The sequence below is a fragment of the Melopsittacus undulatus genome, chromosome 7 (assembly GCF_012275295.1).
Source record: "Melopsittacus undulatus isolate bMelUnd1 chromosome 7, bMelUnd1.mat.Z, whole genome shotgun sequence".
In the NCBI taxonomy this organism is placed as follows: Eukaryota; Metazoa; Chordata; class Aves; order Psittaciformes; family Psittaculidae; genus Melopsittacus; species Melopsittacus undulatus.
Window position 1 is genome coordinate 25,060,049 of NC_047533.1, and position 15,029 is coordinate 25,075,077.

The window sequence follows — 15,029 nt, forward strand, 5'->3', positions numbered from 1 at the left end:
AGGCTATGTGGGGAAGGTGACAGTTTAAGACTTTCAAGAACAGTTGTTGGCTGGTTGAGCCATATGCAAACAGGAGTGAAAAGATTCTTATTCATCAATCTCTTCAAAGCACCTGAGGAGATGGGCATCCATGTGCTTGTGCATGCAAAGGTGAAACACTAGTATACAGCTCAACCAGAAGGAAAACTGCCATCTACCATAGAATTGAGCAGTGGTTTCGTGTTAAGAAGACCTTAAGTTTAATAGCTTAGTTAAAATATGTGCTTAATACTTTAACTTTTGGTGGTGTCCAGGACAGTTTATGTTTCTGAATTAGAGGAATAGAAGCACAAGCATTTGACTCTCTACTAAAATTAGTTTTTGCACCTGCCTCACATAGCTTGTCACTGATCAGCTATATGGGTCTGTGGGTATGTTTGGTTTTTGCTTGTTTCTTTTTGTTAACTTACAGTTATGCTTTTCATTATGTATATGTGATTTCTCCAATGTTGCTTAATACATCTCTTTGCACTACTGCCTTTGGCTCACTTAGGCCTGAAAAATGTTCACAAGTCTGCAGTAATAGCTCTGGAAAACCTATAACACAACTACTGCAAGAAGAGCAGCAGGGGCAGGAAAAATACAATCCCCCTCCTGCAGGACAGGATGAGACTATTTGTACTGCCCAAGTGGGTGAAGGTAGCCTAAATGAAGTCCACCTTGGTCAAATGTCTAAGCTTCAGGAAGTTCCTGAGGAAAACAAAACGGAAACATTGTCATCCAAGGATGAGCACCTGCAAACGTGAGCTCTCTATGGTGTGAATAACACAGCTTGTACGCCCCTGTGTGCACACTTCCGAATTGAGATTGTGCATTGCCTGGTGTGTTTTGAGTCCAAACTAAAGTACTGTATGTCAGTAATACACTTTCTGGAAGCAAAGAAAATAGTTGTGTAATGCATATTCTTTTGAAATACTGAAATGAAAGCTAATTGAAAGGAAATATTTGATTACAGTATATGTTGAATTGCAATAATTAGGGTATGAATAGCAGTGGTTCAGCTGGACTCTGATCGGTTAGAGATGTGTATCTTGCTTCTCTGTGACTAGAAAATGTTGCAGTGTCAACTTTTGTACTTGATGTTCTTTTATGATAAATCTCAGATACAAATATGTGGTTTGCATGGCTCTAAACAAGACTGTCACTTAAGTGAATGACACTGATTTGTATATTACCAGTACCTTTGCTCAGCTACACACACATCCCCAAAGGAACCCCAGCAACAACAAAAAAAAAGAAGTTTTGTGGCTTGCTTTCTGCCTATAATATTTGTGTCTTCCATGCTGATTCTGAGCACTCCTGTGGAATGTAGTTGTTAAGTTTTGTCTCCATTCATTGCATGTGTGGCACTTAATGCAAATGTTAATATATTATCTATTTTCAATAACTCTTTTCTACACCCATTTTAGGTATATTTCAACAGATTTTTATAATGGGGCATTAGTATGGGGCCAGGGGAGGGATGGGTGGTGTTCTTGCATAGTTTGACCTCCAGATGATTGGGTAAGTCTTGTTTGCTGAATACAGTTCCTGATCAGTATGATTTTTTTTTGGCCAGCTTTACTAGAACAGGTTGGATGGTCAAGTGACAGTTACCCAAATTGTATGGATCTAGTTGCAATTACTGCTTCATGTATTTATCAACACTCTAATTTTATATTTGGTCTTGTAGATTCGGCCCCAGAACTGCTGTGTCTGATGACGCAGAGTAAGTTGTCTTGTGTCCACAAGATTCTATTTTAAACAACTTACACTGCATGCTTTCCCGTCTTCCTACTAATTTAAAATGCAGTTGATGCCTCATTATTATTTTGCAGTGTTCCAGCAAATAAATTTTTCAGAAAAGCACTGAAAAATTGAATGCAATATGGCTTACATTGCAGCTAAAATAATTCTTATGTAAAAAGAAAAAACATAGAAAATGAGCATAACACTAATGTTCGGCTGTTGCTTGAAGTATTGTTTCCTCTTTTTTTTTCTTTGTTCTTCTGAATTTCCATTGCCTCTAATCAGCTACAGGTAAAGAGAATTTGGTTGAATCTGGGCTGGGTGTTGAGTTAAAAAATTAAGCATAATCTATACATGAAGAAAAAAGAAATCCCAAAGTAAAATAAAAACCATTGTGATATTCAGAATAATTGCCAGCAAAATTCTTCTTCAGCTGTTCCTTTATTGTCTTTTAAAAACTTTCTTTTGAGTCCCTTCCAGGTTGGGTTTAATTTAACGATGTGCAAACTTCATTTTTTCTTAAGCTCTTCACCTTGATGCTTTACTTTTTTTACAGAGGACTATGGCATTTACTGCACTCCAGCATTTTAGTTGTGTGTGTACGTATGCAAACTGTAGTCCAGAATAGTATGCAGTGTCATTTAGAAAGCTCTGTGAAAGTATTAAATATTCTTACAAAGTATGGGCATTTAGAAACAAAGAAATTGTTGGGAGCTACCCACATAATAATGTCCTTAATATCCTCCTGTTCACAGAAACAGAACCTTCTCTGTCTCCAAGATTAAATCATAAGATAGAAACAAGTATATGCAGAGACTGTCTATATAATTTGTCACCCTTTCCTCTAATGATAAAGGCTAGAATCATGGACTGAATATTCTTTACAAGATCTGTAATTCTGAGCAAAGCCTGTGTCCTTTGACCACAGTTAATGTGATCATTTTCAAGCGTCAGAAATCCATTCAGTCAAATGAAGAGATGAGATTAAAAGAACATAACAACACAGAAGTGTTATACTTCAGAAGGGGGACTTTCCTGCCATTTCAGAAAGCCTACCTATCTGATTGATTTGTTCATTTGTTTTTCCACATTTTTGCATGTCTGTATTAAATGCAAACCTGAGAGAAAGGTGCATGGAGATGCTTTCAAAGAGGCATTGCAATGGGTTTGGTGGTATAATGTGGGAGTAGCAAAGATGAGTAAATCATATTGTTTATTCCACACTGATTCTGATTTTGTTTTAAAAGACAAAACAAAAAGTGTTCAAGCCTCATTATCATCCTTTCCAGATGTGCTATTTTACAGAGCAACTATTTGCCTAAACTAAGTTCTTATAAATATAAGATTGTGTTTTTCCTCCTGAAGATGAAATACTTAAGAAGAATCCAATAAAATTTATCCCTGAAGTTGAAAAAAAATAAATTGAACTGACATTTTAAATGGTTCCAAACTATTTGTCAAGTCTCCTTTGAAAACTTTGTATCTTGAATTCAGTCTTAGACTAGGTGTGGTTTATTCCAGCAGCAAAACTAGAAATCTCTATATTAGACTGACAAAGTTCCCATCACTGGTTAGGGAATGCTGGATATTGTCATCAGCCCTGCTCTGTGTCAAGGTCCGGAAGAGGCAATACTTAGTGTGTTGCTGCTTATTAGCCCTATTCCAATCTCCTGAAAAGGTGGGGCTGAATTCTGGTGGTAGCTACAGTAAGAGGTGCACATGGGGTTGTAGTGTATAGTTTGATTCTTGATGTAGGCTGAAGCCTTTTCCAGAGTACGTTTTTTGTTGTATTGTTAATAGCCATAAAATCGTTGGTTTTGCCATCTCTGTGCACCCTGAGAGACCTGAGTGAATGCAGGGCATAAATACTAGCCTTTCATTAGGACATTGAGGTACTCTTGGTGCAAAGTATTTTTATTTTCCCAATGGCAGAGGGTGAGTAGTCATGCAATCTGCTGGGACCAGCTACTACCGCTTCAAGCCTTCTGTTTTCTTCTACTAGATGTGAATGAAAAGCTCTCTGTCATGGCATCCCTGCCTATGGCAGGAGGGTTGAAACTAAATGATTATTAATGTCCCTTCCAACCCAAACTGTTCCGTGATTCTGTGAGGAAGGGTACAAGTAAGGAGCTACACAATCATTTTGACCCAGTAGGCAAGAGCTGGCAAATACTTAACACTAAAGGCTTTTCTTAGTGTGAGTTTTCAAGGCTCTTAAACTGGAATCAACCCTTTAAGGGTGACTTTGTTACAAGTTGTGCATCTCCCAACTTACTTCACCAGCTTGCAAAATATGACTGATATTTAAATGTTCCTTAATAGGTGATACGCCTTTAGTTTTAAAAACAACCAAACTTGTCATTTCTTTAAGTTCTATTATTTAGGAGTGCTCCAATCCAATCCTGAGCAATGCAACTCTTAAACTACCCACAAAGACAGATTAATGTACACCCTCAGCACTCTATTTGAGGGGTGAAGCATGGTGGTATGCTAACCTCCCTGGTAAAGGCAATAGGATGTATATTCTGTCCTTCATTTCTAAGTGAATACCTACAAACAGGATGGGATCTGTGCATGTCTTTTTCCATCCACTCTCCATACTTTTCTGTTTTCCCTTGAGTGGTTCATTCCCATCTTTGCCTGAATACAGATGTCGGCTAAATATGCACAGCTTTCTATGTCTCTTAATTTTGATTACTGTGGACACAGTCACCTACAATTCTATCTTCATTGGGTGCTTCTCCTGCTAGTTGGCTCATTGGCTCACCTAAAGCTACAGATGATCATTTGAAGACTGCTGTGAAATCACTTCATGTGGAACTGCATGGCTTTTTTATTTGCTTTTTGCTTTTAGTGGCACAACTGAGGTCATCTTTTACTAATAATAGGTAGTAGGGGGGAGTACTAAGTTATCTTTGTGTGAAGTTCTTTATATAATATGAATGGATGTATAATATTAAACCTTGACCTTTTTTTCCTTTAGCTCTTCAAAGGTCAGGGACAGAAATAGAGTATGTAGAAGGAAACTGTTTTGTTTTGAACATCAGCTTTTCATTATTAGTTTAGCTGTATTAAGAATTTGGTGCTGATAGCATTGAGTTTCTTTGAGGCAGGGAGGGGAGAGAAGGAAGTACCATGCTGTTTGTGCTGTATGTACTTCTCTGGGCAGGCTCTCCCTGGTTTTGTAGCAACAGCATTTAGCCAGTCATGCTGCCTGTAATGTGCTTGTCAAGCTTCTCTTGGTTTTCACTGAATTTTTTTACACTGAAACTTCTGTCTGCAGTGTTAATTGAAGGGTTCTCAAAAGCTCACTGGGAAAAAGATCTTCAGAAAGTTAAATGTTCAGAACTCTTCTTTGAATAGAATTATTAATTGATGGAGGTATAATGTTAGTAATGCTTCTTAGTGAGAGGCAAAGTTGCAGTCAACTAACAAAACTAAGAGAAAGTTGAGGAGTATAATGCCTGAAGTGCTAAGTGGGAGCCATAGAGATGCTAACTGGTCATTCTAGGGGACTGCTGCTTTTGGGAGCTTCATAATGGTGCAGGTGTCTGATTCTGCTGTAGCACAGTGAAGGAATATAAGCCTCTAAGTAATACTGCACTTCTTATTTCCCCCTTGTTTAGGAGTATGAGCATGTTTGACATGAGATGTGAAGACGAAGCTGTGACTCAGCCTCATAGCAAAGCTCGCCATGAGAAACTGCAGAACATAAACAACCAACTGAAAGAGGATGAGACCAGATGGCAAGATGTGAGTACACCACATCACCTGCAATGGCCATTGAGGCCAGCTAGCTAGGCAGAAAAGTACAACCTGCTAAATCTACAGTTATTCTCTAGTGTGAAAATAATCAGGAACAGTGTCCCTCTTCCCCAGTAGATTGTTGCTGAACGCATAAAAGTCCATAATTTGATGTAAATTACAGAATACAGGGTCTCTGGTGCCTCTGGTTGTGCACGAGGTATTTTGCTTTAAAAATCAAAAAAGAAATCAAACTGTGGTGAGGTGAAAATGGAAGCAGAACAGCTTCTAACTGCTGACTTCTCTTAACTTTTAGACTGTAACTTTTCCTGGCTTCTCTAACAACTGACTTCTCTAACTTTCTTACTAGTAAATGCCCAAAATGACAACATACAAGACTAAGCAAGACAGTGGACTTGGCTTTAATAAATTTGCATAAATGCAGAAAATGCAAATGTTTTCCATGTTGTCCAAGAAGCAAATTACCCTTTAATTTAGCTACACCCTGCTTGGGTTACAAGAACTTTCTAAACCCTCTTTACTCAATGTATTTTTTAAGCTGTCCTGGTATTTGGCATTATCTTTAGCAAATTAGCAAGGGCAGAAATGCATGATTTGCAGGTAAATTAGTATCAGGAGTTTTAGTATCAGTCCTGTTCATTTCTGAAGACTTACTGTAAATGAGGAATTTGGGGCATAGTTTTTTAATTTAAAAAAAAAAAAAACACAACAAAAAACCACCAACAAACAAAAATTAAAACCCAAACCCACGTCTTTCAAGGAGCTAGTACATTTCCCATTATAAGGACAGCCACTGTGAAACATCTCAGGTTTTTGGTAGAAAATCCAAAGGAAAGCAAAAAAAAAGAACAGTGTATACAACTGAAAAATAACTTCGTAGTATAACAATGAAGGACTTAAGCTGAGAGGTCTGTCTATGTGGGAAGCCATAATTTCCCAGCAAAGATAAGAATGAACGCAGAGGCATTCAAGAGGTTTGAGAGCTCTTTGCTGTTGAACTAAAAATCCTCTGAGCTAAAGTGTGTAAGTTTTCCAGGCCTTCAGCACCTTCTACACAGAACTGAAAGTTCTGAAGAGGTGCTAAAATGCCCTTACTGGAATGTCCTTGGCATTCAGAGGACTTTATGGAGATTACATCGCATTCATGGTCTGATATTTTTTATATGCTCATGCTGTAAATTTCTCAACAATTAACAGTTTCGTGGCTTTTTTTATTACTGTTATTCTAAAGCATCAGAGCTGGAAAAGATAAATATGCCTGGTTTTTAATTACAAAAAGAGGAGGTGGGCTTAAGTTATGAAAATTACTAAGGAAAAACTAATTTCTAAACAATAGGCAATAGTGGGAGTAGCTGAATAAAGAAATGTTCTGGTACTTCAATGAGAATAATTAGTAACTGAGGAAAATGGAAGGCCTACATTTCAAGAAGGGGATCATAGACTGATATATGTAGGTCATGTGAAGAAATACTTTAATGAGCATTCCCTTGAGTGTAATGTCAATAATTTGTGGTTTTAAGATAAATTAAAAGTGACAAGGTTTGTTCTGGGTTTTAATAAAAGAAGTTATGCTTGCAGTATCTTCTGCTGTTCACCAATAAAAATGTAATTAAAGTATTTGGAAAACCATGTCATTAATGAAATAGCTTTTCAATGGAGTACATGTACAGAGTCTCTGGATTTTATTAAAACAAGAATTTGTTAGAATACATGAAATATAATCTGTATACTAATCTCCTGATGTCGTAAATTTAATGACAAATCTACTCTTGCAGTTTCCTGGGATGTTATTTTTCTTTGCAAAAGTTCTGTAGAGGTTACTTTTCACGTGTAAAATTTTGCTCCTTTACTAGTTGGCTACAAAGGAATGGCACAGCTTAGGAGACTTCTTTACTGTAATATTTATACTGTGAAAAAGGTCTTGTCTCTGTACCCTCCAGGACTTGTGAATCCATAACCCAAGGAGGACACAAGACATAGGTGTCTGTAACAGGTATCTCCTGTGACTCCCAAGTTTTTAGTGTCAGGCTGGTTTTGCAAGAGAGGTAAAGAAGCAGACTCAGTGGATATTCTGGACAATTTTGGGCAGGCAGATTCCAAAAAGAGTAAGATCATTACTTCAAAAAGGGCATATCTGTATAACTGGATACAAACCATAGGCTTTGTGCTCTGTCATGTCTCACACCACCAGGTGTGAGCCACCTTAGTCATAAAATCATAGAATCATTTAGGTTGAAAAAGACCTTTAAAGTCATCCTGTCCAACCATTAAGGCAGCACTACCAAGTCCACCACTAAACTGTTTCCTAAGTGCCATATCTAGATGTCTTTTGAATACCTCCAGGGTATGTTGCTCATTTGGATCTGAAGTACTGGAGGGTGCCCATGAAGAAGAATTTAAGTTTGGATGCTTCACTGAGTCAACCATGCTTGCACATATTTAGCTCATAGAATGGACAAAGTATGGGACTGTCATCTCTCCAAGGCAAGCTATCAGTATTGTTCATGGTGAAATGATGTCCCTTCCTCCAATGAACTTCTGCCTCCCATACATCTGAATATTAAAATTCTTCTCCAAATGTAATTTTTGTACTTCATGGAAAATCAGGTTTTGTCCCAAGTTTTAGCCCAAGCATCCTGAGTGGCTGTTTTAGGCCAAATCTGGTGTCATTGCCTAGCGTGCTTCTGTAAAGCCAAAAAGAAAATATACCAGTGGAGCTACGAAATCCTTACTGGATCCTGCTGTTAGAAGAAACATCAGCCAGGAAACATCTTCATTTTAGGTTATAATCTCATTTTCTCTTCAAAATTAACATTGCTGCCTGCAGGTGATGGGAGCCTGGCCCACACTGAGGAACAAACATTGCAAAGCAGCTCACCAGGTTCATTGGTTTCTGTGGCCAGTTTTTAGCTATTTGCAGCTCTGCATTCAGGTGTCTTCCTTCTCTCACAGGACCTGGCTCGGTGGAAGAGTCGTCGAAGGAGTGCTTCACAGGATTTAATAAAAAAAGAAGCTGAAAGAAAGAAAATGGAAAGGTTATTGTCTGGAGATGGAACGAATGAGCGCAGAAAAAGCATCAAAACCTACCGAGAAATTGTGGAAGAGAAGTACGTTCTTTTACTGGAGTGCAGTGGCATGTCTGGAAATGCTTTGTTCTCCATGGGTGATAGATAACTGTGGGCAGCTATGTCTGCAGGCCTGGGGTGAGGAAGAGGGAATGATGTTGATGGAGCAGAGGAAATAAGAGTGATTTTTAGTGTTAATTTTAATGCAACGGTCTCTCTTGTGTTGTTGCCCTTGCAGAGAGAGAAGAGAGCGGGAGCTTCATGAGGCATACAAGAATGCAAAGTCACAGGAGGAGGCTGAGAGCATCCTGCAGCAGTACATCGAAAGATTCACTATCAGTGAAGCTGTTCTTGAGCGTTTGCAGATGCCAAAAATTCTGGAAAGAAGCCATTCAGTGGAGCCAAATTCCCCACTGAAAGACGAAAATCCTCTGAGATATTTAAGGCAACAATCACTGCCTGCTCCAAAATTTACTGCCACCATTGAAGCAACCATTGTTCCCACCACTGAACTAGAGCCCAGCAGTTTGATGGGCACCACATCTCCCAGCAAAAGCATTGTTTCCAAGGCTGTGCCTATGCTGACACCCAAGCCTTACTCACAACCCAAAAATACACAGGAAGTGTTAAAGAACTTTAAGGTAGGATACACTGCACTCCCCAAAGTCAATTGGGAGGCAAGGAGATGCTGACTAAATCATGTGAATGTATAAACGTTTAGCGCAGTTAATTAGAAAATGTTTGCAGCTTTCTGGTATTGTAAAACCCAGCTTCATGCTCTGTGCTACCCAGTCTAGTGGTCTCTTCTTGGTTACCAGCCTTCTTAGAAACTTTTTCTTTTCAGACTTCAGTATTGCTGCTGGTCATTTTTCATCAGGCTAAATTTGTTTGGGAAACAACAGGGAAAGGGGGTCCTCTAAGAAAAAAGCAAGGTGTTTCCTGAGAAAGAGGTTAGGAAAGAGTATGCTTTTATGGATTGTTTTTTTCCTGGCTTTAAACAAAAGGGAAGGGTCAGGGAGTGTGCAGGCCCTAACTTTTGGAGCAAGACCTGAACTGGCTTTTGTGTGAGGTGCCTGATTTTTGATGCATCCAAACAAGTCCATCCAATTCAGCTAAATCATAAGCCTTTGAAACACTGCAGTGTGCATGTATGTAGCATGAAGAGCCCCTGCTCCTTCAGAGTCAAGCTTGCCCAATGATACTTTCTGTCCTAAGCATGCTTCTTACCAGCGATGAATGGGGAAAGCTGCTTCACTGGCATAAAGAGAGGGTATAAACTGTCCATGCAGGTATAGGGAAACTGATTGGTACTGGGGCAGCATGTAACTGGGGATTGCTGGTGCGAGATGGGGAGTGACTACATTGGGTTGCAAGAACTGCACAAAGATAATGGGAATAAAAGACATAAGAGAGCTTGGACAAAAGCAGGGCTCCCGAGAATAAAGAGCCAGCTATGAGGTTTGTGAGCAGAGTGGGTAGAAGAGACTGAAACTGGTTATGAAACCTGAGGCATATATCTTTGTACTGAGTGTGCAGAATGGGAGTAAAATATTGAACCAATGCTAGAGAAAGCAAAGAACTAGGATATGTTAGAAAGAACAAGCCACGATAAGTCAAGTTTGAAAAATATCTGCTTCTCACAGTGCCTGTACCAATACTGGAGCTTCCCCAAGTCTCACTGTAGCCTTGCAAGCAGTGCAAAGCCTACTGGCATGGTCACCCCCAGCCGTTAGAGCTGGGGGTCCCCTTGTGTCTGCCATTGCTATCCGATACTTTGCTAGTGGCATGCAAGGGTCCCTGTAGCCCTGCTGATGTCTCAGTGGCATCACTACCATGTATATTCAAGTTGTCTACTTATAAAAAATAAGTAAACTTTGTATAGATAGTGAAGAAGCATGTTGAGATGTCCAGTTTCCTGAGGTCTGCCCCAGCTCTTATGCACCCACGTTTCCTAGTTGAAATGTGAAACTGGTAATTCTGATTTCTTGTATACCTCTGATAGTATCCCCATAGAGTTACCATTTTAAACATCAGTGAATCACGGATCTTTGGTTTTGGTTTTTTTTTTTTTTTGATCTATGCCACTTTTTCCTCAGAGGACCAAGATCTGTGTGTGTATCATCTTCACTTAATGCATATATAGTCAAGACTGTGTGGAGAAACTAACCCACGGATGCTTCTACCCCCCACCAAGCACCACTGAAAGTCTGCCTTGATCTTGTTTGCTCGATGTGGAATTATGTGATTTGTCTCAGTAGGAATCATTCCCTAGTACATGTAGCTGTAGTGTTGTTTTCCCTTGGAACACCAGTATGTTGATGATTCTTGGATCTGGTGACAATGTGCTGACTTGCTCCAGATCAGAAGGAAAGGAGTATGTTTGTTTAACTGTGCAGCCAGGGCATCTGTCCCGATCATTCAAACATTTGGTTTTCCTCCATAATATAAATAGAGAAATGTCTTAGTCTAAACAGAGACACTAAAATTGATGGTGCAGCCTTACAGTGTTTTTCTGGCTTTTTTATTTCTGAGATATTTCATGACCTGCCTCTCGAGTAGATAATCCAGCACACAGTCACAGAGCTCAGTGCCTGCTCACACTTGTGTTCGGTAATTAAACACTAAGAGTGGTGCTGTGTTGAGTGGATGATGGCAATGAGGAAAGGGAGGGAACCTTTTTGTCTGAAAAGCAGTCAGAAGAGGTGAAACCGCTTTCCTCTGCTGGGAACTGATTGCACGAGATGCTAACTGCCATCACCTCCCTGCACATCTGTTGGAACTGAGGATGCCCACTACCTCCAAGATGGCCTCTTAGTTAATCAGGCTCAGACAGAGAGCAGACTTCTGGATGCCCTTATACAAGAAGTGAGGAGGAGATTGCTCTCAGCTTAGCACTTAACGGCATATACTAAGTTAGAGTGCCGCATTTGAGGTATCCAAGCTGTTTACTCAAGAAATAAAGTACTGAAGATAAGTAAATGCTGAAATAAGGAGTGGGACAGGGAGGATGAGATAGAAAGAACTTTGTTTTCTTAAACAGTGTTTCAGTTCAATAAAGCAGTTTTGACACTTGTTGCATCAGTTGTCAGTAACAGTGCACTAAGTGAAAAGTTTCCATTGAATGGCTTAACTCTGAGCTTGTTTTTACATGTGTTTTTTGTTTAGGCAGTGCCTGTGGAGAAACCTGAAATGACTGATCACCATATGTATCCCACATAGCTTTTTAAGAAATCATTGGTCTGTGCCATTATTCTCCCAAAGTCCAGTGATCAGCGGTGAAGAGTCTGACCATATTTACTCCTTCACCTTTGCTTTGTCTCCTGTGATGATTATTTTGCAAGGAAGGGTCTCTGTGCACAGAGCAAAGCCTTCTTTCAAATATATTGAAAACTCACCCCTGCTGATAAGCCTGTAAACATGTATGCTGTAGCTAGGCAGCAACAATCTGGTGTTACTGATACCTGGTCCTCTCCTGGTCTCTCTCCAGCTAGGCTTTCTCATGGTCAATGGCTTGTGAGTTCTTTTTAGCAAGGCTTTTTTCATGTGTACAGTCCTTCAGATTGAAGGAAGTCTTTACATGCCACCTCTACTCAGAACATAATTATGAAGTATTAAAATCCCAAGAAGAAACTGTGTCAGTGCGGAGGATGAAACCAGAGCTTTTCTTGTATTTTCTTGCTTGCTTGAGGGCTCCTTAGGAGTAACATATGCCCACCAAGGAGTTAGCTTGACCCTGAGAGCAAAGTTGGTAAATGTTCCTGCACTCCCCTTTTCATGGAGACTGGCATAACATCAGTTTCTGGGAAAACAGCTATTTATTTTATTGTCTCGTGGAGAAAGTTAAATGCCCAGGTTTATTTGTCGATTCCTTGCTTCCCTATTGTGAACAGTAAAGAAAGAAGGGGATAAACTCTGCAGCTCCTGACCCTTCACAGTTCTCATGATAGTGCTTCAGAAAGCATGGTCTACTAATACTGTGGTGAAGTCGTCAGAGGTACCCAGCAGTTCATCAGCATGATTAGTCCTGGAGAATCTGCTTTTGTTTTGCATGTGGCAATGCAAAACCCAGCCATTTTTGTCTAAAATGTCTCTAAAATTTTAAAATCTGTTTGTGATGCACGCAAAAGCTTTTTGTATGTTACTGGGAAAACAAAATGTGGGAAACCAGAGAATCCAGAAAAACTTATTACCTTCTGTCTGTATTTTATTTATACATCACCACCCCTGAAACAGGGTTTTCTCCTGTCTTGGGCAGTTAAATGAGGTGTGTGCTTTGCTCTGTCCTTAAGTGATGGCACAGGCTGTGTTAACAAATGTAATATCATGTTGAAGTCCTAATTTCCTATGTTCCTTCGAATGCTAGTTGCCTCAGCATATTTATTTAATTGTATTCTGCAGGTAGATGGAAAAGTCAGCATGAATGGAGAGAATTTCAACGGCGTGGAAGAGAAGGATAAGGAGTGTACAACAGTAATATTTACTCCTTCGCCAAGCAGATCTCTGAAATTTGACGAAGTAGCCAGAGGGGACAGGCCCCCAGTAGAGTTGAAGAAGGACCCCACAAGTGTTGAGCTCAGTTTACAGAGTTCTGCCACTCAGAGTGTGCACAAAGAGCCAACAGTAAGACCAACACGAACAACCCAGCCTTACTTTCTCTGCCAGTTTTCTGTCTCATAACATATTTAGTCACTAACTAATGAAACCCAAGTGCTTATGTATGCTTTATTTCAAGAGGGTGTGCCCAGACCAGGAAAAAAACCCAACAAAATCCTTTGTAAATTAAAGGCTTCTTCCTCTGGGACGTGGGTAGAGAAATGGGAGGGGAAGATTCAGAGAACTTTTTGCAGGCAGTGTCACTTTTTTTTCGGATGTCATGCAGCTGATAAGCGCGCTTGAAATGTGCTGGGCCAGGGAGAAATCAGCTCTGTGTCCCGGCTATTGTGCAGATTTTATTCAGCACTTCTCCTGATGTTAGCTGATTAGATCAGCAACATAATTGGACTGTGCAAGCCAGTACAATTAGTCTCAGTTTTCCATTTTCAAAGAAGAGGATGTGGATGTGCTGGCAGTTTTGAGCATTCATTCCTCTCTCAGAAATATTGGAACAGGGGATAAGCTATTGAAATGCTCAGAGGGGCCAATGTGCTTCTTAACTGCCTTATCAAAGAAACAAATTGATTTTACCTTTTCATCTGTTTCTCCCCCTCCTCCCCGGAGAAAAAGGCAGGAAGAAAACTAGAGCATATCACAGCAGGAATCTAGATGCTACAAAACTGTAATAAAAGTAGATAGCAAAATCAAAACAAGAAATAAGCACCATACTGCAAACAAGCTGCAGGATAGGGAATTCTCACTATTCTTTTCTGTCTAACACAAAGAGAATCCGAGATGTGGTGAGAGTTGGAGTATAATAATTTTTTGCTTTCATCTCAGATTTCATCTAAGCATTAGCCAGACAGATAACAGGGAGTAGGCAGGGATCTGTCCTGAAGAGTGATAGTTCAGTCATGCCATCAAGACAGGGCCTGTGTCTTAATTGCCTGCTTTGTGCTAGTCTCTGGCCACTGACAGCTAAGCCATGGAGCCTGCAGCAAGCATGGGAGCTGGGATGTGCTTTGAGCATAGGCTTCATCCTGTCAGAGGGAACTGTTATAGAGTCAAAAATGAATTATTTGCAGGAAAGCAGGCAGGGATGGCATCACAGAGGCTGCTCAAGTCAGAATAAATTGGCTGTAAGGGAAAAGCCAGGTAAGCATTGTGTCTGATATGGGATTGCTGGTAATGGGAATGTTTGGAGGATAGAGAAGAGCCTTGGCTTGCTGCAGATTAGAAACACAGTGGTGATCAGAAAAATAGCCAAATGAAAGTGTTACTGTCTCCTTTTTAAGGATTTCCAGACCAGTATATCTGTAGAATAGTTGAGAGGAAATTCAGCAACTGAAGCTGCTGTTAGGTCTTGGGTATGTTTGTACCCATTCTGTGCCCTCTCATCCTTCCCTTTCTATAGCTTTGAGGAAGATGTGGTCAGCTGAACACAGATTTTTCTGTGTTGGGTTCCTGCTTCCAGTGTCTTAGCCTGCATGGTGATATTGGCAAGGGAGGCAGAAGAGTTCGAATTATCACATTCCTTGTGACTCTGACATGAACCTCCTGCTTTCTAAGCTTAAGTGCACTTCATTATGAAGCCTTCTAGAGAGAATGAGCATGCACACCAATGGTGCTATTGAGAGTTTCTTTGCTCTGACTAAGGATTTTATATCACTAACTTTATGGTTTCATCAGTAACATGACTGGATATCACAAATCATAATTACTCCTGGTACTTCAGCTTCAAGCAGAGGTATGTCAAGGGCAAAGCAAAGAGAGGAAACTGTTTTGAGGGGAATGTTTTTGGGAAAACAAGTGGAAAGCACTCTGTGTGATGGGGGAAAG

General features: G+C 40.0%; 1 protein-coding gene across 4 annotated transcripts in view; it reads left to right on the forward strand.

The window, feature by feature from the left end:
* LIMCH1 (LIM and calponin homology domains 1) overlaps window positions 1–15,029 on the forward strand; it is a 182,399-nt gene that overhangs the window by 133,216 nt on the left and 34,154 nt on the right. For 3 of the 4 annotated variants that reach the window (XM_031048952.2, XM_031048954.2, XM_031048953.2), the window contains exons 10-14: window positions 1,712–1,747; window positions 5,394–5,520; window positions 8,485–8,639; window positions 8,836–9,238; window positions 12,996–13,217. In XM_031048952.2, the coding sequence (XP_030904812.1) occupies window positions 1,712–1,747; window positions 5,394–5,520; window positions 8,485–8,639; window positions 8,836–9,238; window positions 12,996–13,217 (943 nt within the window). Of the gene's footprint in view, window positions 1–532; window positions 782–1,711; window positions 1,748–5,393; window positions 5,521–8,484; window positions 8,640–8,835; window positions 9,239–12,995; window positions 13,218–15,029 lie in introns of all 4 variants that reach the window. The other variant, XM_031048955.2, reaches the window with a different exon arrangement.